The sequence below is a fragment of the Acanthaster planci genome, linkage group LG17, assembly GCF_054643075.1.
Source record: "Acanthaster planci isolate LZ-2023a linkage group LG17, COTS_SCS, whole genome shotgun sequence".
Taxonomy (NCBI): Eukaryota; Metazoa; Echinodermata; class Asteroidea; order Valvatida; family Acanthasteridae; genus Acanthaster; species Acanthaster planci.
In genome coordinates this window covers 2,612,785-2,638,626 of record NC_141793.1, presented here as the reverse complement: position 1 = coordinate 2,638,626, position 25,842 = coordinate 2,612,785, and the positions used below count along the sequence as shown (strand labels likewise).

At 41.8% G+C, this 25,842-nt stretch overlaps 1 protein-coding gene across 7 annotated transcripts in view; it reads left to right on the top strand.

The window, feature by feature from the left end:
* The window catches only part of golga4 (golgin A4), a 153,445-nt gene extending 128,061 nt beyond the window's left edge, over positions 1-25,384 (top strand). The window contains exons 7-27 of one of the 7 annotated variants that reach the window (XR_015428158.1): positions 17-73; positions 217-315; positions 1,495-1,608; positions 1,908-2,048; positions 2,686-2,917; positions 3,400-3,531; positions 4,973-5,085; positions 5,786-5,914; positions 6,295-6,474; positions 6,677-11,610; positions 11,945-12,144; positions 12,524-12,654; positions 13,331-13,537; positions 14,151-14,252; positions 15,346-15,442; positions 17,457-17,533; positions 17,701-17,748; positions 18,759-18,851; positions 19,812-19,863; positions 20,537-20,583; positions 21,384-21,442. Coding sequence is in view for 6 of the 7 variants with exons in the window: in XM_022241141.2 (XP_022096833.2) it covers positions 17-73; positions 217-315; positions 1,495-1,608; positions 1,908-2,048; positions 2,686-2,917; positions 3,400-3,531; positions 4,973-5,085; positions 5,786-5,914; positions 6,295-6,474; positions 6,677-11,610; positions 11,945-12,144; positions 12,524-12,654; positions 13,331-13,537; positions 14,151-14,252; positions 15,346-15,442; positions 17,457-17,533; positions 17,701-17,748; positions 18,759-18,851; positions 20,537-20,583; positions 21,384-21,855 (7,605 nt within the window). In the remaining variant the exon portion in view is untranslated. Of the gene's footprint in view, positions 1-16; positions 74-216; positions 316-1,494; positions 1,609-1,907; positions 2,049-2,685; positions 2,918-3,399; positions 3,532-4,972; positions 5,086-5,785; positions 5,915-6,294; positions 6,475-6,676; positions 11,611-11,944; positions 12,145-12,523; positions 12,655-13,330; positions 13,538-14,150; positions 14,253-15,345; positions 15,443-17,456; positions 17,534-17,700; positions 17,749-18,758; positions 18,852-19,811; positions 19,864-20,536; positions 20,584-20,967; positions 21,007-21,383 lie in introns of all 7 variants that reach the window. The other 6 variants (XM_022241141.2, XM_087147958.1, XM_022241144.2 and 3 more) reach the window with 6 other exon arrangements.
* The last annotated feature ends 458 nt before the right edge of the window (positions 25,385-25,842 follow it).

The window sequence follows — 25,842 nt, the reverse complement described above, 5'->3', positions numbered from 1 at the left end:
ATTTCATTTTCCCCAGACCATCATGACTCAAAGTCAGGACAAAGCTCTTCGCCGGATCTCAGAACTCAAGGAGGTAAAACAGCTTGCATCCTCCCATTAAAAAAATTGTTTAGAATTTTTCTTCCGAACTTGAGCGATGTGAGGTAAAAAGCTAGGGCTGTGACGTCCAGAGTTATTGTTTGCTGTATAAAACGATTTGGTCTCCCCTTCCCCCAGGCTGCAGACCTGGATCGGCAAGCTAAGGCGCACCTTGAAGAGGCCTTCAGGATGCAACTGGACGAGAAGGATGAAATCATTGGGGTTCTTCAAACTCAGGTACAGACTGATCCGAGGAGAAACCGCCATTGCAGTGGCATTACGCTCACACGCTCATTCTTAGAACTTTAGGCGTACATGCCTGTTCGTCGAATGGCTATACACTAGGCTAAAGAGGCATTGATCCCCCCTCTTGCTGTAACAGTCACAGTCAGTCAAGAATTTCTTCCACTTCTCCCTCTACAGTACTCATGTCACTCTCATGTCACTCGACTGATTTTGACTGATAGGACGATTTGGTGCAGATTGCATCTTTATCTAGGAGGGTTTACGTGCAATAGGGCTGAGTCAATTCGAATAATTCACTATCAGCCTGGAGTATTGCCATATTTGGACAGTCTATTACGTTACAATCTGGCGCAATCAGACCAATCACAAGGCTCGTTCTAGCAGCCTGCAACGGATTGCATGGGTGTTACCATGTTGCAGCATAAGGAGCAAAAATTTGATTGGCTGATTTGATTGGTACCAATGGGATTTAAAATTCATTGTTGCCAACTTGAGATATTCAAAATTGAATTTCAACAAAAATTATGCTATCAGTATAGGAAAGGTCACTATGCCCATATTTGGTAACGCTCTGGACTGACTATTTGAATATTCGACCTTCCGTTTGATTGAATATCCGAATATTTGGTCGTACCGACCGGCAGATTGTTGATAAACACCAAAATACAAAATTAGTTGCAATACCACACACATTTGTACATTATGATCAATACAATAGCTTCTCACATCTAGGAGTATCTCCAGCAACAATTTAGCTAGATTTAAGAGATGAACCAGACTTACAGCCCTGTCGAAAATTTCTAATCCTTTTAAATTGTTGAATGACTAATTTACTTTTAAAATCGTTGTAAGATTTCTGACGCTTTTAATTTGAATCTGCTTGAAACAAGCCTCCATAGTGCAGTATTTCTCATTTAAAACAAAAGAAAGTTTTCCCTTACTTTTCATGCATTTTGCATTCGAATATTCAAATTTGAAAAATAATTTTCGAGTATTCGACAATCGATCTAATATTCGGTTATTCGGATATTGGGCACAGCCCTAACGTACACTCTGAGCCTGATGCCACTGTAGTAATGGCTTCAAGTCCTGTTTGCTGAAATAATGTTCCGATGTTTGCAGTGAAATGTTGTGAGATCTTGACCTTTCTGTTGACCTTTCACCGCGCAGGTTGGCCTTCTGAAGAAAGGCATCGTACCCGATGAGCCCAAACCGAGTGAAGAATCTACAGATGGATCCGGAGAGTCCTCGTCATCTGAGACAGTCAGTGCACTCAAAGAAAAGGTTTGAAAGGCCCCTTAATCTCTTGGCATCTGTGGAACTGAGCTTGTCTGAGTGTTTTTTTTTTAAGTGTTGTCAATTATTCAAGAATGCTATGTCAATCTGAAACAGGAAGTTATTGAAGTATTTCTCTTGAGAGAGGTTCATTTTATTGGGCGTTTTATCAATAGTTCAGCTTCGTCAAAGGTATTGCAGGTTGGGAGTCATTTAAGTCATAGCCATCACAGAATCACTTTTAATACCTCAGCGCTTGTAGAATATCTGTAAAACCAACTTTGACCCCTGACCTTTCCCCTACCCAGGTGAAGAGGCTTGAGGGTCTACTTAACAAGTGCAAGGATACAATCCGTAACAATAAGGAGAAGTCTGCTGCTCTGATGGCGGAGAAAGACGCCATGAAGAAACAGCTGGACGGGAATGCTAAGGAGTTGGAGCAGCTCAAGGTGGGTAACTCCTTTCCTGACCCCTCAGAAACTCTTGTTTTGGACCTTCCTGAATCCTTCAAAATCCTCCACCCCTCAGAAAACTGACAGCACATTAATTGCACTGGAAGTTGGACTATACTTCATTCAGTCCTGGAAAACCCTTCAAAAAGACCAGGGGGGATTTTGTTACGACCTGTCCAAGTTTTATAAGGTAATATTAAAGTTGGCATAGGAGGCCCAGTGTAGTGAGCATGGCCTTCGAATCCATCAAAATACTTTGAGACCGTGTGAGAATGTTCGTGTTTTCTTATTGGAGGAAATGCCCTCGCATTATATTTGACATAACTTCTATTAAAGTAAGCTTTGGTATTGTGACTAAAGTTTTCTTTTGGGTACAGCTGGACCCAATTTCATGGAGCTGTTATGCACAGAAAAACATTCGCTTAGCAAAGAAGGTTACCAGCCAAATATTCATGCAATGTGCATTACTTGTGACTGGTTCACAGCTGATTTCTGCTCTACATGTAAGTTTTCTCAACAAGGAAATTTGCTACTGGACTGAAGAAGGACTTCATTATGCTTTCACGGACTCTCCTTTGGAAGCCTGTTAAGAACTCTACACGGCAGAAAATATCTCTAATTCTCATTTATTCAGGAGCGGCAGTCTGCAGAGCAAGTCAAGTTCTCAGAGCAGCTGAGTCATGCCAAGAATCTCCTGGATCAGGCCAGTGAGGAGAAGGCCCTGGCCATCGCCGAGACCAAACAACAGATGCACGGAGAGCTGGAGAGGAGCCAGCAGGAAGGGGCGGAGAACAGGGAGAAGGCTAGGGAGGCGGGGCAAGAGAGGGACGATCTGAGGCAGAAGCTCAGCGAGGCAGAGAAAACAGGTAGCGTCTTTGGTTGTTGGTAAAAAAAAGCTGCATCATTTCAGGACAAACTTCCTTCACTATCCTGCCTACAGAGGCAGTTCATAATTAAGGTATGCCCCAGAATATTGGTTGTTTTGGTGTCAAATAGTTTTCCGGGGTCATGTTCATGTATTGCTTCTAATTCTCTTTTCCTACCTGGAAGCAATTTAAATTCCTATCTGATGTGATCATGCATGTGCAGTATTTGGAGAAACTGCTACAATTTCCTTGACTTTTTAGTGAAAAGTTGGCACTCTTGATTGTAGAGGGCTGTGATTTTTGCATTGGACCATTCTCTGCGATATATAAATATATAGTTCTAAGATGCTCCAAGAACCTTAGAACTATTATCAAGTATTTCATTTGACTGATAAAGGCAAGACCAGTGACCATCATGGAAGCCCCCTAATGTACACTGAACATAAGATGTCTCAATCTTCAAAACTCAATTTTTCCATCAGGCATGACTCCCTCCCCATCTCCATCCCCTTCCCCGATTGGACAGGAACACTTTTTCCCCTCCGAATCTGGGCAATCACCAGTCTCGCACAAGGCCAGACACCTGCAACAAATCAGAGAGGCTAGGAGGACAGGTTAGGACCCTCTAGCTTGCTCAACTTTTTTGCAAGGTGGTCCTGTCTCTGTCATTGTCACTCTCTTTGTGCACTATGGCTGTCATATTCTCCATTTTAAGAGAAAACCAAAAACCAGTGGGCTTGGGGAACTTTCCTTCTATACAATCAAGATATATCACCCCAGACTTACATGTACGTAAGTGCTGACTGAAGTCATCTGTTTATACTGGCCTGACTAAACTTGACACTAGATTTGGGTCTTTTGGTTTGAAAGTTGTTTACATAATTTTTTTTCTTGTTTTTTCAAAAAAACCTGTTTTTGTTTATTGTTTACTTGTTGAAATTTCAGATCTGTAGCATTTTCTGACATGCATGATGCAGAAAACAAAGATGAAAAGTTGTAACGTTCCCCTTCTCAACATTATTAAACCCTAACACTCCTCAGTCCTCCAACAGGTGAAGGATTGAGGAGGGTTAGGGTTAAAGCCTACTTGCCTGCACCTGCAGACAAAAATCCCAAAATACTTGTTTACTGTCTGATTGAAATTTCCAGTCTGCAATTGAAAAATGTAAATCTGTAGCATTTTCTGGCATGCATGATGCACAAGGCAAAGATGAATAGATTTTCATGCTCTCTTTTTCAACATTGAGCTTACCTGCATGCACCAACGGAATAAAGTTCCATCGTATCCATACCATGCTGCTTACTGAACATCTTTCTTGACATGCTTTCATCCAGACCAAAAAACCCCAGTAAATATAAAGACACCATCAACAAGTGTCATTTGGAAACAAAGTTTCTACTGCATTTTATTTTCGTATAGTTTTGCTTCAAGGTAGTTCCTGTTACCCTGTTGGCTAATTCCAAAAATTAAGTGTCCATTTGACATATGATTTGTAAGTTCAGAACACATTTTTTAATTCCAACAGTGATGAATTAATGCAAATTACCTGCCAAACAAATATTAATAGTTTGAAATCAATTCTGGTGATATTTCTGTGTCAAACAACAAAGGTCAGAGATAACAGGGACACAACAGGGACGAAAAGGTCACACTTTTGGACCCTTAATTTTTGGAATCACCCTGTTATGACCAACATTCAAACAGGTTTAATATATGTGTTGTCTCCAGTCAGGAATGCATGCAGTTAATTTCCGGTGTTCCTGCTGACGGGTCAAAGGTTATTTGGATTTTCTCTTTGCTTTGGTGAAAAACAGGGGTAAAAGTGTATTTTTTTGCAAAATGGTATGAAGTTCTGTGTATTTGAACAGGTGTCTGGTTCTGGTTGAGGAAGCAGAATGAATTATTAGACAAACGTCGTCTCTGAGACTCAAGCTCTGCTGTGTGGCTTCTCCAAATAAGCAACAAAAGTTTGGACATCCCTACTCGCTGATCCGTCTTTGTCACTTGCCCCCATAAATGGTTACAAGATGTATTTCGTTTGGTATCGTTGACAGTTCTTGAATTGCGCCAGCAGCTGGAAGCCACCGAGAAACGAGGAGAGGAGGAGAGGCAGAGCCTAGCCCAGGAGCTGTCCAGAGGGAAACAGGCCGTTATCTCGCTAGTGCAGGTACAGTCCTTCAGCCTTTTTGTTCGTGGGATGTTTTCACTCAATGCTTCTTTGGCCTTGGCTATACGCCGTGCTATTGCTGTGCCGAACTCAAATAGTTCAATTTTTAAATGTTCAGCACTGCAGTAGCACAGTTTGTCACAGGCAAATTGAATTCGGCACGGCAAGCCCTTTAGCTTGAAAAGGTGTACCGTGCTGTCATCATTCCAAATGGCAGTGGTATGACACTGCTAACTTCGGCAGTCAGCGCAGTTGCCTAGCTATTGACATGTTACTGCCACAATAGGCAGGGCAGTAGCACAGAATTTATCTTTTCTTGAGCACTTGATAACCAATACCGCTGCTCAATTTAACCTCGGCATTTAGCGCAATTGCCACGCCATTGACGTGCTACTGCTGCACTCATAAAGTTAGGCACAGCAGTAGCACAGAATCTAGACCTGGCTTAGAATCCATCAGTGGCAAAAATATGCATATATCTCTTCTTGATCACTTGATAGCCATTCGTGGCTGACCCACACTATGCAGTTTTCCCGCAGGAGGGTGTAAGTTATTTGCTCATTCAGTTGCCATGGGCACATGTGGACGAGCTCATAGATGCAGTATGGCTCTATTTTCACAGCACCAAAAAATTGGGAAAGAAAGTTACAATATGCATTTTTTGTACAGAAGCAAGAATTTCATTTTTTTTTTCTTTTAGGAGGAGAAGGAGACGATGAGAAAAGAACTGGAGAAGATGAAGGAGGATGCTGTAGTCGAGAGGAACAGCCACTGGGAGGGCATCCTGAGGCAGAAACAGCAAGAGCACGAGGATGCCATGGCAACCAAAGTAAAAACAAGAAATTGATTTTTTACAATTTTTCCATTTTTTGCTGTTGCCATGCTTCATTGGATGCATAAAATTCAGTTTATATGTCAAACATGCCAAAAAGAACTTGCCGGTGGTAACACTTATCTTTCTTCTTGTTCAAGAATTTATTGCTGCCTTGAAGAGAATGAGGTATAAAGATACTTGCAAATTGTGCCACCAACTCTAACAAGTGTGGAACTTAGGGCGTTTTGGTAATCGGTACGTTTGTGTGTGCAAAACGGGGTATGAGATGCTTCAGTTGTAGTCACTGTTTGTTTCACACAGTTTATTTTTGGAGAATGTACCAAAACTTTATTGCGTTTCACTTGACATTTTCAACCTGCTCTTTTCAACTGAAGGAGAAGGAATTCCAGATGAACATGCAGTTGAGGGAAGATGAGCAGAAGAGGATCCTCAAGGAGAAACAGACGGAGATGATGATGGCCATTGAGGAGAGAGAGTTGCAAAAGATGGCAGCCGTCAGTGCTCAAGACAGCCAGAAGGATGAGCTGCAACGTACCATCGATGCCATGACAACGGTAAAGCAACTGTTTCATCTCTGTCCTTGGGCAGCTGTCACTATTAAGGAACAATTTTTTATGCATGTTTAATAACCATGGTTGGGTACCTTGGTAAGGCTAGTGTAGCCTCAAACAAGCAGTGTCATTTTCTGAATATTGTTGTCACATTTCTATGACAATTTTGATTGGTATTTTACCCACACATCTTTGTCTTTCACAGGAAAAGCTTGAGATGGAAGCCAGCATACAACAGTTGAAAGACATGCTCGAAACTGAGAAAGTGGCAGCTCGTAATAAGATTGAAGAAATAGTTAAGCGCAGCCGTACAGCCATTTCTAACAATAAAGAGAAACATGAGAAGGCCATTGAAGAGCTCACAGCAGTACATCAGGAGGAGCTTACGACAAGGTTAGAAGAGCTGAGGCAAGAGCAGAGGTCATATGTTGATGGCATGAAGAGGCGGCATGACGAGGACTTTGAGACAATCAATAGGGATGCCGATGCCCGCTACAGTGCCAAGGTTGATGAATTGAATCAGAATCATCAGAAGATTGTCCAGGAGAAAATTGACCAATTGCAGAAACTGGCAGCCAAGGCCTCTGAGATGAAGCAGCGAATCCAAGACCTGAATGGAGAAACACAGAAGAAGAAAGAAATGATAGAATCGTTGGAGGAGAAGATCAGGATGGGAGAATTAGCAAGGACAGAGGATGCTGGAGAACAAGCCAAAAGACTTGAAGAATATAGTGTGCAGATGGCAGACTTGAAGCAAGTCAATGCTGAACTTCAGGACCGCTTCGATCAGAAAGTTAAGGAGGCTGAAGCTCGGAGTGCTGGACTGGAAGAGCAGATGAAGGGAGCAGCTGAAAATCATCTTAAAGACCTCAAAGATAAAGAGAATGAAATCCAGAAGTCTCTCTCTGAAATTGAAGATCTGAAGCATAAGAATGAGGCTTTGAACAGAGATGTGGAAGCTAAGATTAAAGACCATGAGAATAAGACAGCAGAGTTTGAACGGAAGATGCAGTTCCAGCAAGAGAATCATGAAAAGGAGTTGGCACGAAGGTTGGAAACCTTGGAAATCCAGAAACAGAGCTCAGCTGATGAGCTCGCCAACCAGCTGAGTAACAAGCTGTCAGAGGCAAATAGTACTGTTGCTGAGCAAGAGAAAACAATCCAGGACATGCAGCTTAGAGAGAAAGACTTACAGAACTCTTTGGAGGCTCTTCAACTCAAACTTGATGGTGATCTTGCTGCTGTTAACGAGAGCTTACAATTGGAAAGGCAGAAGCATACCGAACAGTTGGGCAGAATAAATGCAGCCTTACAAGAAGTGAACTCACACAATGAAAAGTACTCTGAGGAAATCCAGGCTCTAAGGAAAACTCTTCAGGAGAAAGAAGCCCTCTCCTGTGGTCTGCAAGATCAACTGTCTTCCAGTCAAGCGGAAAAGACAAGACTAGAGAATGATCACAGTGAGACTACTCGGCAACTGCAAGCAGAGCTTGATTCTAAGGCATCCAGAGTGGCTGAACTTGAAAATCAGGTTTCAGAAATACAGGAAAATGTAGAAACAAGGCAGCATGAGCACGAGGAGGCAAATAACAAACTGGAATCTCTCCTAAATGAAAGATTATCACAACTCAAAAGTAAGGACGATGAAGTAGAGAAACTATTGGCTGACTTAGAAGCAATTAGAAGGACCAGTGAGGAAACTGTTTCAAATTTGGAAAGACTCTGTAATGAAAAGGAAAGCCTATGTGAGTCGCTTAAACTGCAGCTCACCGAAAATGAAAACAGTCATAAAGAAGCAGTGGCTCAGCTTGAATCGAGTTTTGAAGACAGACTACAGGAAGAAAGACTCAACCATGAGAAGGATTTAGAGAGGAGACTAGAGTCAGTTGAGATTCAGAAACAGAGCTCAGTTGATGAGGTAACAGGAAAGCTAGGGCAGCAACTCACAGAAGCTTTTGATGAGATAAGTAAGAGGGAGACATTCATCCAGGATCTTAAGTCCAGCTCAAATTCTCTCGAGAAAAGTCTCGATGAGCTCAAAAGTGACCATGAAGCCATTGTGGTCAAGTTGCAGGCAAAGGAAGCCGAATTGGCAAACTTCCAAGCAGAGAACGACAGCCAAGTTAAAGAATCTAGACACAGGGAAACTGAATTGTCCACAGTCCTAGATAACTTGAGAAAGGACTTTGATGAGAAGACTGAGGAGCTGGAAAGAGTGAAGTCGGATTTACAAGCAGAAATAGCACAGCTTCAGGATTCTCACTCCAAAGAACTTTCCCAGTTCTCTGATGAAAGGAACGCCCTGAGAACTGAGCTTGATACCTTGAACTCTCGGTTTGAAACCAAAGAGGTGGAGCTCCAGCAGTTACAGAAGTCACATGAAAACCTGTGGGAAGAGGAGAAAAAACTTCAAGAGAAGTTGGCTTACATGGCTACACTTGAAAGTGAGATGCAACAGAAGTCTGGGCAGTCTGAGACTCTCAGCGCTAGGCTGGAGGAACAGGAGAGACAGCTTGAGAGTCTCAGACAAGATGCTGAAGAAAAGTCCGCTCAGCTCTCAGAAAAAGATAACCATGTTAGGGAGTTGAGGGAATTAGAGTCAGTCTTGTCATCAGAGGTGAAGGCTCTCCAAGAAGAGCTGACACAGATAAAATCTGAAGCTTCAGAGAGAGCAGAACTTGCATCCAAGCTGGAACAGAAGCTGAGACAGTTACAAGATAGCGAAGCGTCTCTCAAAGCAGAGATTGAAAACAAAACTCAAGCCCATGAAGCCCTCACCCTCCAGCTTCAAAACAAGAATTCTGAGCTGCAGGATCTTGTGAAGGAACACAGTGACAAATTCGAGAAGCTAACAGAGATGCACAAGACCCAGATGTCTGAGTTGAAAAATCAGGCAAAATCAAAGATAACCACCGTCAAAAAGCACTATGAGGATCTACAAGAGAAGAACAAAGAAAAGTTGGCGGAGTTCAAAGCAGCACAAGAAGAGAAAAGCAGACACATGCAAGAGGAGTTTGAAGAAAGTAAAAGGGCACTGAGAGAGAAGGTAGAGTCAGACAGATCAGAGCTTAGCAACCAGCATGCAGACAAAGTTTCCCTCCTAGAATCCAAGATTTTATCGCTTCAAGAAACCATACATGAGCTCCAGGAAGAGAATGAGGGAAAGATGTCAATTGTTGCAAAGAATCACCAGGACGAAGTGGAGAGACTATGCAAGCAAGCTGAAGAGAGACTAAGTCAGAAGGAGACAGATTTCCAGAATCAGCTGTCAGAAATTATCAAAGAGAAGGAAGTGGGTGCCGAAGATGTTATGTCAAAGCTTCACGACACACACCAGAAACAGATCGAGCGTCTCACACAAGAGCATCAAGAAGCACTGAAGAGGGAGCAGGAAACTCACAAAAAGCAGATGATTAATTTCCGTGATCAAGCCAAGGCCAAAATTGCTTCTCTCAAGTCTCAAATAGAGCAGTTAAAGAAGGAACAGGAAGATATAAACGAGGAACAACAAAAGAAAGTTACAGAGTCTCTTCAACGTTCTTCAAGTGATCACTCAGCCGAGATCCAAAATCTGAAGAAAATCCATGCAGAGGAACTTGAAAACACGGCCAAAAAATACACAGATAGGTTGGAAGAGTTGGATCAAGAGTCCAGGAGAAAAGATGATGAATTTAAACAAGAGTTGGATGACACTGTCTTAAGATTAGAGCGGGAAAAAGCTGCCGAGACTGAAAAGTTGAGGGAGAACATTTACTCTTTGCAGAAGGAACACCAAGAGAGCCTTGCTCTGGAGGAGAAGAAGACTACAGAGATTATCGAGAAACTAGAAAAGTGCCACAAGGAGGAGTTGGAAATGAACAACAAGGACTTGAAGAGGAACATGGAGCAGTTGGAACAGCAGCACTTTGAGATGGTAGAGGCTATGCAGAAACAGTTCGAGGGGTCAACACGGCAAGAGGGATCCAGGTACAAGCAGCAGATCCAACAGATGGAGATTGAACATCAGCAAAAGATCGACGAGTTGATCGACACCGACTTGGAGATGCAGGTCAAGCTGAAGGCGGCAGAGGAACAGATTGCCCTTATGGAAAAACAAACGCAGGACTTGCTGGTACTTCACAAGGAGAAGTCAACAGCTCTTGAAACCGAAGTCAGTTCCCTGATGGCCAACTATGATTCTGAGAGACAGAAGCTGGTTGATGAACTTGAGGACACCAAGACACAGTTGAAGGAAGAGCGGGAGAAACTGTCAGCACAGATTGATAGCAAAAACAGGGACCTTGAGCGAATTAATGAATTGATTCAACTCTGCGACCTGAAGGACAACAGGATTAGTGAATTTGAAGAGGAGTTCAAACAGCGAGGGGAGAAGGTTGAAGAGCTGGAACAGTTAAGGTCCACTGCTGAAAGTGCCCAAAGCAAGGCAGCGGAGAGAATATCAGAATTAGAGCAGTTATGCTCAAACAAAGATAATCGGATTGCAGAGTTGATCGAGGAATTGAAGAAGGAAACGGCTAAGGTTGTGGAGGAGCAAGAGGCAAGATTGTCAATGGAAAATGACTCAAAGGAAAAAGAATCTGAGAGGATTAAAGAGCTAAAAGAAGTCTGTAATGCCAAAGACAACCAAATCAGCGAGATGGAAGAAACTCTGAAGCAAGAAGTTGAGAAGGCAAAGGAGGAAACCAAGCAGAGAGTAGCAGATTTGAAAAAGAAAGCAGAAGGAAGACTGGGAGAGATAAAGAAACAGTATCATGATGATTTGGCAACCAGAAAGAAGCAATTTGATGCAATTGAAGAACGATGCAGAGCTCTAACCAACGAGCTGGCCACCGCTAAGTCCTCCCACCTGGAAGAGATCTCAGCTCTGGAGGAGCAGATCAACACCTTAAGAGCAGCCCATGAACTTGAGGTGTTGACACTCAATCAAGAGTTAACACAGGAACGCGAGAAGATCCAGGTTGCAAGCACCCAACCGGTCGAGGAAACCATCATGGTTGCCAGGGAGGGGATGCTTGGGGCTGCTCCTCCTTCAGGAGATGGAGAAAAGATTGATGAGGTGGCAAGGAGGAGGGCAGAAGAACTGGAAGAGAAACTGATAAGAACCAAGGAGCATTGGGAGAAAGAAATTGACCTACTTAAGTGAGTATTTAGACTCGAGCATCAAATGTTATTTTAGGTTTACACAGGTTCCAATCAAGTTTAAATTGTAGTTAGCTGAAAAATACCAAAGTCAGGAATGAAGCTCCATTCAGGCATTGGTATGAGAAACAGAGAAACTCTTTTCAAGGAGCCTGTGGTTCTCTTTGTACCTCTCTTTGCTTTCGGACAAAATTTTATGGACCGTCACTCTGGATGTAAATCAAAGTTTTCAAAGTTATTACTAAAGATAGTTATTAACTTTAAAAAGACAAACCAGCACTGTTTTGTCATTGAAAGTAAGATATTGCAATCTTTGCTAACCGTACTCCTTCAGGCAAGAACACAAGATTGAAGTGGACAAGCGAAGTAAAGAAAATGAGAAGAGATTTGAGAGCCTCCAAAGGGAGTATGAGAAAAAGCTGGAGGAGCAGGAGGCGGAGCATCACTCCAAGATTAAGCACATGGTGAGGGAGATGACGACCAAGATGGCAACTAAGGAACAAGAGACGGAGAAGGCCCTCCAAGAGGCCATCTGTGAGCACACTTGTTTTGTCATTCACCTGTCCATGTTGCGAGCCTTTTTTTAGAATTGTATTAACACACGTGTTTTCGGTCGTGTGCCAAGTTGGACATCAAAACTCCAGTGTAGAGTTTGACTACGTGGGAGACGATAAACAGCTTGGCCACCAATATAAATTTTTTCAATGAGGCATTCCTTCTGATGAAATTTTGAATTTTTTTTTCAATGACCCAGTAGCCTCAGATTTTGAATACTGCAAGAAAAGATTCGGACTGTAATATACACACACCTGGGATCTAAATTGATTTCACAAGACCCACAAGAATAAATTCTTTTGCTTCCAACCGAAAGCAACAATTTACCATCTTGTATATTGGTTTCCGCCATGATTAGATAAAGGTCAGAACATAGAACAGCGTATTGAGAAGGAACACCGAGACATGGTCAGGGAACTGCAGCGAGAGAACGACGAGCAGGCAAGAGAACTGGAAAACATCAACGACAGGCACAAGGAAGAAATCGCTGTAAGTCCTTTGAAAGCACTTGCATTGTCGGCAGGGCCTGTTGAAAACCTGGAAATCCTGAAAAAGATCAAGATTCTATGGGCAGTGGTCAGGAATATCCCCTTAAAATAAATCATACAAACGATGCATCTACAATTCATTATCTGTGTCAAACTACATCTTTACCAGCAAATGGTAATCCTAGAAACTGTCGTAGTGAAAGGGTTTTGAATTCTGTGATTATAAAAGTTAAGAGGGCCAAAGAATCTTGGTTATTACTGTAAGATGTTGGGTATTTTCTCAATACTCTCCTTGGACCCAGATTAGCTCCGCATCACACAACACTTGGCTCGTGAACAGGAGTTGTTATTGTTGCTTAGCCAGTTCACTATTCAGTATTCATTTGCTTTGCCATTTTCAGGCCGCTTTTTATTTTGTTTTGCAAGAGAGATTTATGCTACGCTTTGCCCGTACACAGACCTTTATATTCGTACTGTATTCTTGGCTTGGTTTGAGAGTTACATAAAAATCACAAGTTTTCTTGCGTGGGATGTTAATCCTGACTTCCCTGCGTACCACTGCAGATAACCACTTGGTCACCTCTTGATAACCGCTCATCCAGTGAATCTACCGGGATTGAGCGGCAGCAGCAGGTGCTTCTTAATGAATCCCTCTATCTATCTCAATTTTTCCTCAGGAGTGTCGGGAAGAGATCAAGCAGGCGAAGCAGACCTATGAGTCGCGCATCGCCCAGCTGAACGTTGACCACAAGGCCCAGCTGAATGAGATGGAGTTCCGGCTGGAACACCAGGAGTCTACCCATCAGAATGAGCTCTCTGACCTGGAGGCTCGACTCAGGAAGGAGTTTGCTGCCCACCAGCAGATACATAGCATGGGAAAACAGGTCAGTCAGTCCTTCTATCGGTCACTGCCAAATATTCACCCCAGGATCTTACTTTCTCCATCAGGGCTTAATCAGCATTTAAAATTTTTAGCCATGTCATTAAACATTTTTAGGCATGTCCAAACTTACCTTGAATTGAAAATCAGGCCACTCAAGTTCCGAAATATGTTTTGTGCTTTTACATTAATTTTTGTATCACAAAATATCATGTCCATTACAGCCCCGAGTTGTTCCCCCCCAGGTCTGACCCCCAAATTAGTCAGCAGTGAGAATTCATCATTAATCCAGGCCGTGTTTTCTACATGAGGATTCTACAAAGACACTCGTAGACAATTTTTTCAGAACGCTAATCATGTACTTTCCAAAAAAATAAGGGAACATTTGCCTTGATATATTGTCCTATCGCGAAGATTGGTCATTAACTTGATTACGAGTTGTGGTCCGTTTGTGCGGTGTGTCAGTTCCTTTTTTTCAATAGTTGAACAGATTAATTGGCTCTTAGTTCATAAAGGCTGTGCTTAACAGTGCTATTGAATTGCTTGTTTCTGGTGATGGGGTAGGAAGTGACACTGTAGAATTTTTGTTAGATAACTTGTTGAAACTTTCTCCACAGGAAAGCAAAGAGGTGGGCTCAGTTGAGTCTCTAGATCCCCTCTTAGCTAGTGCCGAAACCTTAAATCCGCAGGAGCTGGAACAAAACAATATCATACTAAAGGTAGAAAAAGCACCATTATGGTTAGAATCCACCTCCTTTAATAATAGCTAGCGACCACGCTCTTGGGTTGTATGTGACTAGGTTTTCATGGTAGTGTTTCAGGCTAACCCATTTGGCATACTTTAATCACTTATTTATACCAGTTGGAGACAGGTGCTTGAGAATTCCTCAATACATTTAGTTGATAGAGGCTTAACTCATACCTGCTAATCGTTCCAATTGAATCGGAACTGTCCTGATTTTTAATTTTTCAGATTGCAAAAATTCAGAACGTTCTGATTTCCACACTTCAAAGAAAAAAAACAATGTACCCGCAAAAGAGGGCTCTGTATGCAGAAAAAGAGGGCACTATTTTGTCATGTCAAAATGGCAGTTGTTGCATCTATAATGTACGTACGTAGTGCACATGTGTGTACCGGTACGTGTATATGTAATTTGTGAATAGCTTCACTCACGTGGCTGCTTGTTTTGATACAGGCTCGTAAAAGGGTATTCCAATCTCTGACTTCTCGGTGTTGGCCAGTGTGTCAATTTCTTGGTATTGTCTTTCTACACAAACCTTGAAGACAGCTCTGCAGTTTCATGCCAGTTCCTTTGTAGTGCACCCATTTAGCATTTCTCATCCTCCCCACATGGTGGAGGTAATCCTGGACTTTTGTGGAGGGCTTTATGTTCTGGCGGGATTGCGTAGTTTTCACTTGCTGCTTAACCTGTTAGCTTTGCTTGACCTTTTTCTCTGGAGTTGTTAAACTTTTTTGACTTGAAAACAAACTGTTTTTGATTTTTTTTTTTAGTTTTACATCATGCTTTACATCAGAGCTCACTGCCTGGTGTCGTTCCAGTAACACATTTCAGGGGTAGAGCCAGGATTTTCCAAAAGGGGGTTGCAAACTGAACTAACCGGAAGAACTGCTGTCACATTTATGGGGCTGGTTCCCATCCTCTTGTTTCTCCCCCCCTCCTTTTGCTACTCTTTTTTGTTATTCATTTATTTTTTGGTCGAAAAAGGGGGGGGGGCGTGTGCATGCCTCCCAGGCCCCCGCCCCTGGATCCACCCCTGTATTCATTGTTCATGCCCTTCATCAACACGCAGGCTGAAGTCCAACAGCAGAGGGCCCAGCTAGCCCAACTCCAACTGAGAGAAAAGCAGCTGATGGATGAAAACAGCACCCTCAGGGGATCAGAATCAGGTAGGCCAGGCCAGGTTCAAAAGTTGTGACTGCGGCTGGCTACATGTATGTGTTCACTTGTGGGAACCCATGTGGTCTGAACACTGAATGCGATTGGACATAGAGTTGTTACGGTTAGTACCTGACAACACTCATCTCATCCAAAAACCTCTCTTTTTTTGGGCGAGTGCAAGCCTATGTAATACCGATTTCCGTCTTCTGTCCATTCGTCCGGCTGGCCCTCCTCAAATGTTAAAGTTTTTTCCTTGCAGGTCCATACACTTAAAGGTGTTAAAATGTGCTATTGAGTGCTTGTTTGCTTCCTCTTGGAACTCCATCAGTATTAAAATAGTCTCATATGGCATTAATGCTTAGAAACTTATGAATTTAAGGAAAAAATTATAAACGTGAATGTTAACGTTTTGAGTTGTATTGTGTACTTACCCTGTAGTACCTACAGTACATATGTACTGAGCACTCCTGTAATGGACATGTATAGACAGCATTTAGACACATACAAATGTACGTGTACAGTATGTGGGGAAAATGTAATGGATGGGTAGGGACTCCAAGTGACAGATTAGGATGCTTGTTGGGGGAGGGGTACCTGTAGGAGGAGGATCATGGGGACAAGGTACATGTAGAAAGTGGATGAAATGCTGGATAAGGTTGGTGTAATGGTTGGGGCTGGATTAGTGGGATGATGGGACAGTCAGAATAAGAAGTGAAGGGAATGATGGGGAGGGGGAAGAGTAGGAGATGAATAGGATGATGGGGAGGGGGCAGAGTAGGAGATGGATAGGATGATGGGGAGGGGGAAGAGTAGGAGATGGATAGGATGATGGGGAGGGGGAAGAGTAGGAGATGGATAGGATGATGGGGAGGGGGAAGAGTAGGAGATGGATAGGATGATGGGAAAGGGGAAGAGTAGGAGATGGATAGGATGAAGGGGAGGGGGCAGAGTAGGAGATGGATAGGATGATGGGCAGGGGGCAGAGTAGGAGATGGATAGGATGATGGGGAGGGGGTGGAGTAGGAGATGGATAGGATGATGGGGAGGGGGAAGAGTAGGAGATGGATAGGATGATGGGGAGGGGGTGGAGTAGGAGATGGATAGGATGATGGGGAGGGGGAAGAGTAGGAGATGGATAGGATGATGGGGAGGGGGAAGAGTAGGAGATGGATAGGATGATGGGGAGGGGGAAGAGTAGGAGATGGATAGGATGATGGGGAGGGGGTGGAGTAGGAGATGGATAGGATGATGGGGAGGGGGTGGAGTAGGAGATGAATAGGATGATGGGGAGGGGGAAGAGTAGGAGATGGATAGGATGATGGGGAGGGGGAAGAGTAGGAGATGGATAGGATGATGGGATATGGATAATGGGGGCAGGATTGTAGAGGATAGTATGATGGGGTTGGATACAAAGTGCAGAACTGTACTTTAGAGGAATTTTAATTATGCACCACCATCAAACTCACAAAGGTCTAGTCTGACTGTATTGGACCCCCATTCTATAGGCATTCCTTTCTCCTGTAAAGAACTGTGAAGCTTTTGTACCTGTATCTCCTTGTTGCTGGTCTTTGTTGATTTTTTTTTAAAAAGCAGGCACCTTTCAACACAGTCTGCATGCAGCACTACCTAGGTTTTTTTCTCCTAGAGTACAATGAATTTTATTGCTAAGGTCGATGCAATATCTCGTACATCTGTATTGTAGTCGTATGTCAGCCAATCTTGTAAAAAATGTTGAAGCTTGGTGAGTATTTTCTTGTTTAATTTAGTGACCGTATTTGTATAACTTGGATGTCTCTTCTTTTCCTGTTATTACAGAAATTCAAATTCATAACAAGCAGCAAGACATGGCGGCTTTGCCATTCTAGTTTGGCCACGTAGTCATGACCTTTTCATGAACCGAAGGAAATCTGTAATTTTATTTTCAGGTTTATTCAAACCGTATTTGCTGCTTAATTAACAACCATTTTCTTATGGAGTTCCCTTTAAATATGTCGGCATTAACTTTGTGATGTTTTTTGATAGGGTCACCATTAGCATCTGCCAACAGTACTCCCAGCAAGCACAAGACAATCACCTTATCAGAACCCACGCAGATTGAGGTAGGATGGTATTCATGTTTGGGGACCTTTCAAAACTTGTCACTTGGTAGAAAGCAGAGTTACTATTCGTGTAGTAAATATTCAATTACAGAAGTATTTCTGTTAATATGTACAAACTTTTTACATAAGTGTATACGGATTAAGATAGTTTTCCTTTTTTTTTGCAGTATTTAAAGAATGTGCTGTATCAGTACATGATGGGTCGGGAAACCAAGGTATGTGAGATAATTCTGTCCGTTTTCAAAACCAAGTTATACTTTTTTTCTGTGATGCCTAGAGACATAAGTTTTTTCCAGCTTTTGAGTTTTAGTAATGAGACAGAAGTCTCTACCAGTAGACCACGTGTGGACTCGGACTGTGGCATAGTCTTCTCAAGTTGGAAATTGGCATAATGAATACATGCAGTTGGAAATTACACACAATAAGCCATTTGCGAGTTAAATTTGAATAACATTCGGTACACTGTATTATCTGATTGCACAGAAATGTAACAATTTGAATTCCCCAGACACTGTTGCTATACCTCGTGATTCGGGGCAAGCTTTCGCATAGCGACCACCATCTCTGGAATGGACTGGTTCCTCTGTGCCCTTCTTTTCCATTGAGAACAGTGTATTGTTGCAAGGCGTCTCTTATGTAACTAAGCAAAAGCTTGCCCCAAATCAAGAGGTATAGCAACAGTGGTTTTAGTATGGAGAATTCAAGTTATATTTACGTTAATTGAAAGAACTCGGTGTACCAGATTTTATTTAAAATTGCTGACATGTTGGTCAATGCCCGAACTCCATTGTTGCGAGTCTCTCACAGAGTGCAGTACATTCGGCAACTCTCACACTCAGTCGGTAGCTTTCAGCTTTCACACTTGGAAATAGGAAGAGGAATTGAAAAAAGAAACAAAGCTTGCACAGCGTACTTACACACGTGTACATGTCCATTTTACTGTCATCGCCTCTGACTTGCCGAGTCCTTATCTCTTGAAATGCAGAATCTGCGGATGAGGTGACCAAGAAGCAAAAGAAATTATTCCAACATGAAGATTGAAACTAGCACATGGTGATCCAAGATGGAACTACTTTCTTGTGGCAAAGCCGAGGAAATATATATTGCTTCCTGGATCATTAAGGAGAGCTAGTTTTAATGGAACTAAAGCGAAATTTATTATTGATATGCTCTAAAAAATTTTACTTCAAAGAGTGAAATTAATTGTTGTTCTTCTTATCTGAAGACGATGGCCAAGGTGATAGCAGCTGTAGTGAAGTTCTCCAAGGAGCAGACGGAGGATATTATAGCCCAGGAGGAAAAGAAGAGCACCAACTTGGTAAGATGATGCAATAAAGATATTCCTTTCTTGTTTTCCAGATGTAGTTTAGCATGGACCTGGCCAGCAGAGAGCCTACTGTTGATTAAAGGGAGAAAGCTTACATTGAAGTTATTAGGACAGTACATCCAAGAATGTTGAAGAAATAGCATTTTCCAGATCGGAGTGTACAATTAATAGTCTCTTTTCGATACGTTATAAAACACAAAAACGGTCTTCCCAAGTTCATACGATACCTCGGAGTATTCAAATTATTTTTGGCAGTAAAGATACTAATCAAGTTTCTGTGTGGAGAAAGTGGAGTAAAGTTCGTGTGATAATCTTTAAAAAAAGGTATTTCATTGAAGCAGTCATCGCATGTTATTCAAAGTTATCATTTTCAGTTAAGCTGTAGCTCCTATTTTGCCCTTGCTGCTCCTGTTGATCAAATAACCCGGTGTTAAGAAATGAAAAAGTTTTGATAAATACTCACATTTACTCAAGCTGCTCGCTGTCGGCGGACTGTGTTCCTTTCCATTGGATGCTTTGAACCATTTACTGTTTCTTACGAATTCCTGGTAGACCATTCTACTGCAATCATCGTCCACCATTTATGCATCCTGTCTTCCTCCCCATTTCCAAACCTAACCCTAGTTCTTACCCACCACCACCACCACCACCACCACCATCTACTCCCTTATCCCAACAACCTGATAAGTCGAGTTTGAGTTTTTGTCTTTCGGAACTTTCATGTTGTCAAAGATTCGGTGCATTAAATGCAGTGACAGATTTGATTTAAACTGCTCTGGTACTTCTGTGCTGTACAGATTCATTTACAAGTTTTGTTCAAGTTTTTCTCTGTTTTCGTGAAAGATTCTTTTTGCTGTCTGTATGCAAAAACATTTTTTTTTAATGAGTTCAGCAGCAAGACACATTTTTTGTTAATTTGAGTCTGTTTGACTTCTGTTATCCATGTTCTAGTTCTTCACCATGCCAGTGTGATGCAAGCACACAAGATGGTTCATAAGAAAGGGTAGGCCCTGGACCATGTATGAATTGGCTGTTTCCCCATTGTATAATGTTTTTATGTCACAACCTGCCTGTGTCCGACATTTTTGTAGATTTTGCACCGAAAGAAAAGATACAAAATGAACAATATTAGTGTCACACGGATGCTGAAATTGTGTGTACATGTAGCTTCCAGTTTATGAGGAGCTGTACTTTTCCTCAGTTTACTATTTATATCACAACTGATGTCAAGATTGCATGGTTAGAGGTTTCAAGTTCACTCATTGCATTGTTTGTCCAGAAAAGTTAATTTGCAGTTTGTCGCGAACAGCCAAAAGTATGTTTTTACATGTCATGATGAATTGTTTTTAACGTTTTGACTTGGCAGTACTGGTTGAAAACTGTTTACTTTAAGAAATATGCCATTAGATTTTTTTTTAAGCCTTATCTGTAAAATCTTCACAAGTAACCAGTGTTTGTCTGTACGTGAGAACTCCAGATGACGTCATCATACTTCTTGGTCTGGGCTTTGCCAAAGCTATTAGACTATTCCATAAAGTTCCCTCTGAGCACTGGGAGTTAACTTCTTCTCTCCATTTCACTTCCTTTGACCCCTCTCTCTGCCACGCCCAAAACTCCTTTACCCATCAACCCCGCCCTTTGTCGTCACTGACCACACCCATTTCCACTTCCCACAGCCACCTAGTAGTTTGCTAGTGGGCGAGCGTCTCTGTCATTATGACATGTAAGTCATTCTTGTGGTTGGTTGGTGCTGCTGATTGATGTCATTTGGGTGTGTCTCTTCCGTTGAGAAACTTGCTTCAGTTCTGTGCCTTGCCTCCATTTTGAAATCCGCTGTTCGTTCTAAGTTGGATGCAGCCACTCATTTTATGTTGACAAATACGCCAAATTTATCCACTGTGAACAAGAATTGTTTTGGTCATATTTTGTTACACTGTGAATACATACAATTTTAGTAGAACGTTTAATTATTCTTCTCCGTGTTGAATACTTTGTGCTTCCCTTCACATCCCAGTCGTTAGTTATTTGGGTTTTTTTTACAGCTTCATGGCACCGTTTCATAACAGTACCGAACTTTTCTTTATATTCTTGCTTGCTTGGTCTTAAGGAGTGATGGTCCACCTCATCAGCGTTAAGAACTTTTATGGTAGTGTGTTCCCTTTTTTTTTTCCTTTTTTGTGATAAAGATCATTTCCAATGAGCATTCCAGCCATCATTGTTTCCATTTTGTTCCAGGAAATGATTCACACTTTTGCTTTGAAGCCACTTACGTTCTGCAGATGTTCTTTTGGTGGAAGTTAGTCCAGTATTGCTGCCTTTTTAGAAAGCTTGGCTGCTGTTCTCATCATTTCTTTAGCTTTCAGGTCGTATGTACCAGTTGTCATTTTGTCACAGAATTTTGTCTTCACATTGGTGTCATACTGTTAAGTTTTGCTTTTCTTCAGCATTCAATTCCTCTCTGATGGATTGTGTAGTGGTTGTAAAGTTCAACTTTTCCCTCTTTTCTCTTTCTTTTGCCTGCAGGGACGCCTCATGTCCCCCTGATGGTAAATTTAGTTACTCAGCTACAGAGAGTGGTATTACTCACGACCTCCAAGCTATCCCACAATGCAATATTTATCAACCAGAATCGTTGGGGCCCAGCTCGCTTCAAAAGTTCCCGCCGGACTTCGTGTCTCGGCACCGCCGCCGCCTGCCCAGTATCCCATCGTGCCACTCCTTCCCAGAGACCAACTCGCTGCCCGAGTACGCGGAATCCACCTCTGCGCCCGATCAGACCGAGACCAGTTCCCTGACCGACTACCTCGATGTGGACTCCCTGCATGACTACATGGGCATGGGGTCGTCCGATGAGGAGGACGAATCAGGCATCATAAACCAACCTCCCAGGAGACCTGCTCCGAATGCCAAGAGGGTCGAGGTGCCATCGCAGCTCACCACCTACCTGTTTGGCAAGTACTGTGGAGAGGAATTAGGAAAGGAGACAAGTGTTTAAAGTTCCCCATTTTATTATGAGAAATCTGTTGAAGAACAAGTTGAAAATGCCTTCTGAAGCAAATTTGAAAAGGAAATTCAAAAATAGGTGAGACGTCTGCTTGAAGTATTGGTAGCCAGTGGAAACACGTTGTGTGACATGTTAGCAATGTGTCTAACTTTGTCTTCTTGCTATTTGGTAACGAAGCAAGATTGTTGATCTTCAGTTTTCATAGTCAAAACAAGAAACCATTTCTGCATGAAAAGTATGACACTTCATAGAGCTTACCCAAGTATGCTTTTTTATCTTGGGTAACACACATCAACTTGTTAAATGCTTCCTAAAGTACATATCCAGGCATGCACACTTGTCCACACTTGGGTGGCTTAATTTCAACTGAATGTGCACAAAAACCATAAAGTAATGCATTTGAGCATTTACTCACATTGGAAGTGGCACCCGGGTGTCCTACACTAAAAAGTGATGCACTGTATTTTGGAGGGCTTAGATATTCCGTGGATTCCGTGTCATTCGGACCGAGAATCATATCAAGCAAAATAACTTCTTAACGTTATTGAAGGGAAATTGCCACTAAGTTACATGTAGGTGCTTTTTAATAAAGAAAGAAAAGGCTTACTAATGTTAAAGAATATATGCAAACAGAACAATTGCTCGTGGAATAGTTGCCAAACTGTCGCTTATAAAATGTATGTAAGCTAAAAAAAATATTGTCCAAGGTCAAGTGTGCCTTGCAAAATGTAAAAGCAAAGGTCTAAAATGTATTCAGGGCTTACTGTTTTCTGATGTTTAAAACTGGTAATGTGGAATTATCGTCGGTACGTGTGGGAAATTAGAGATAGGCATACAAGTAACTATAACCAAGTGGTAACTGTGACTATTTGCAAATCCGACTATAGACCTGCATTAACCCTAGCAGTCCTCAATCCTTCACCTGTTGGAGGACTGAGGACTGTTAGGGTTAAGGTCATAAATTTGCCACAATTGTACTATTACATGTATATTCTCCCACTTTTCGAGGTAGTCCCGAAACGTCTCACAAAATTTACTTTCTTTTCAAACCTCTCTCAGAATTCAGCGATTATGAATAAAGCTGTCATTGTTTCAGGGGTTATAAATGACAGGATTCTTTAATAGCCGCTGAAGTGGTCGTTGAAATTGTACAGTTGACCTGGCAACTATGTTTTGCATTCGATCATGTTTAATGTGGCATTTCTGTTTACTTCTTTAAATCAGACGTCGTATTACGGTTAGCGATTGCCATGTTAAACTGGGGAAATAATGATTAAGTTTAGTGGCCTTTGGGAGAGCAGAATGAGCATCGTTAGCTGCATTTTGGACTTTACAGTGGAAAAGGATATACTACGAGTATCTGTCTGGAAGAATAGTTTAGGTTTGATTTGATATTGGAAGTTGTTTTTTCCAAAAAATATATATTTTTAATACTTTATCCTATTCATTCATTATCAACAAGCAAGTCTTCCTGAATGAGTTACAGTGTAACAGCCAAATTCGGATTAATTGGCATAGGAATATTGTGAGTAGATTGCCGGATTCTTGCGTTTTCTTGCTACGTCAGTTCAAGATGAGTCTGTGCCAAATGGCCGTAGTATTGTTACAAAAATTTGGCGGGTCGGCAGACGCTACCAGTAAAACATCAGAGCATGCGGCTGTTTTATGTAGAGATAATTTCCTTTTTTAGTACGTTGCTCCATTGGATTTGTTTCTACTATGAATAGATGCTAAGTATTCAATTATGATTGTATTTATAGCTTTTATGACCATGCCGAGCAAAGATTTTTGAGATTCCGAGGTTGTAATCTTTGAAACATATAGTCCAATTTAGCACTCGGTTTTAAGCACTGATTTCCGGTTATAAGTACAATTTGATGTACGTAAACGTCTATCTTAAGGCGCACACAATGTATATAGCTTGATCGTTCGCAATCACAAGATGGTAAGTGTTGTCGGATCTGGAAGCGCCATTTTGATGGCAGAATTTATAGCATTTAATTTCGAGAGGTACTAGGTGACACCTGTCCTTTGGGAGTTCTGATAGTTCTGAAATCAGTGCTGGAATGGGTTGTTGGATGAATTCGAGTAATGTAAATCATTCCTTTATGTGAATTTGTCACTTTAATTGTACATAAGGAGAATTTGTGACGATATTTAAGTAGATGATTCAAGTTCAAATCAATCATATTGGAAAGTATAAAGGTAAAATATCGCAGGTCCTTTTTTACATTGTCAGAGTTGTATACATGTATGTTTTGCTATGGCAATTTTGTAGTGACGATGGATTCGAAGTTCTTTAGAACATTATTGTTTCGATGCTGCGATTAATCGATAAAGTTGTGCTTTTATTTGCCTTGTAGAAATTCTCTTTCGCGAGTACCTTGGTGCTCAAAGCAATTAGGGAGCGAATTTGTAGTAGTTTGTTTGTTTTGTTTTGTTTTTTGTTTCCTCGTATGGGTTTTTGAATCGTTTGGTTATCTTCTATTTGATTTTGTTCTGGATGGTTTGTAAGTTTTGTTCTTTTGTCTAAGATTCCACGTGGGTGTGTATCTTGTCTGGATGTCTGTATATTGTCATGTTTTTGTTTGTTTTGTGCTGTTTGTTCCTTGTAGGTTACAATTTTTGTTGTGTATCCGGTTTATTAGTTTTCTTCTGTTGTGAACACCCTGCCGACAAACACTTACCATTCCTTGCTAATATTCAATGGGAAGTTGCACTGATTTCTTGATGAATGTTGCACATGTGTCTGAAGAGCTTCGGCGGTTCTTGTGCTCGTTCCGTATAATGTTCTCTACCATTCACCCAGCGTAACCTGTCCTGGTGGTATTCCTGTGATATGGTAGTTCTAGAATGGACAAGTAACAGTCTTAAAAATGGAATAAAGCGATATGTATTAAATGTAAAGCTGAAATAATCTTTTTTTCCTGCCACTACTTTTGTCATCCTTCCCGTTTTAGAAAGGAACTGCTTCATTAACTGCATGTAACAGCAGATGGATAGTGCGTGTTCGATTCCAGCCGAGCACCCCGATCCACAGATAAAATGCTATAAATATTTTACAGGGCGGCAGAAGTCGGTGTTTGCGGGTTTATGGTTCAAGCAAGTCTACCCCTGGGCAGTGTTTGTAAGGTTTGAGTCCAGACAAGAGTCCCCGCTTTTACGCTTCCCAATAATTACCAATCATAGAACTGTACCTGATAGAATTAAAACCCGATCGTCGGTGTCAGAATTGCTGGTAGCCTGGTGATAAGGCTTGGGACTTGTGTCTCCGCGAGCTCGGTTCGAATCCGCTGCCCGGAATTTTATTTTCCGTCTCCTTAGCCGAGTCTTTTAGATAAATATTAGAAACAAGTTTTTTCTTAATGGGGACCCAAGTTGGGTACTCGATAGATGCGTCGCCTCCTGAGTAGGTGGTCCCGGGTTCGAGTCCCGGCCAGGGAAACCTGCGGTGGACTGGAGTCCCGTGGCGGTAGTGTAGCTAACTAGATAAAATAAAATAAAATAAAACAGAATTTTACTCTTTTATACGGAAGTAGGTTTGAAGTAAAAAGAATTTAAAAGGCCTCTGCTTTCCCTGGTGGGATTCGAACCCACGATGACTGGCATGAGCGTTAGAGTGCCTACCGACCAGGCCAACACGCTCTTCCTATCTTAAGCAGTTTGAATGTAATACTTATATATTCGGCAGGTTAAAGTAACCAAAAAAAAAATACAAGTCCACGCGCATGCGCTTTATGGCTTTCAAGGTTTAAATGAAAACGCCCGCCTTTCGTTATCATCATGTTTCCGGCTGGTTGTGTGTTTGATGTTTCTGTAAAGAAAACATAGTTTGGTAATTAGCAGTCCATTTCATTATATTAATCATGCCACAAAAGTCTTTTTTTTCCAAACAAGTTCATTGTACGAAACATGCTGGTCCTTATTAGCAATGAATTTAACTAAGAGTGTCTTTAGAAACGCAAACGCACTGGTGCA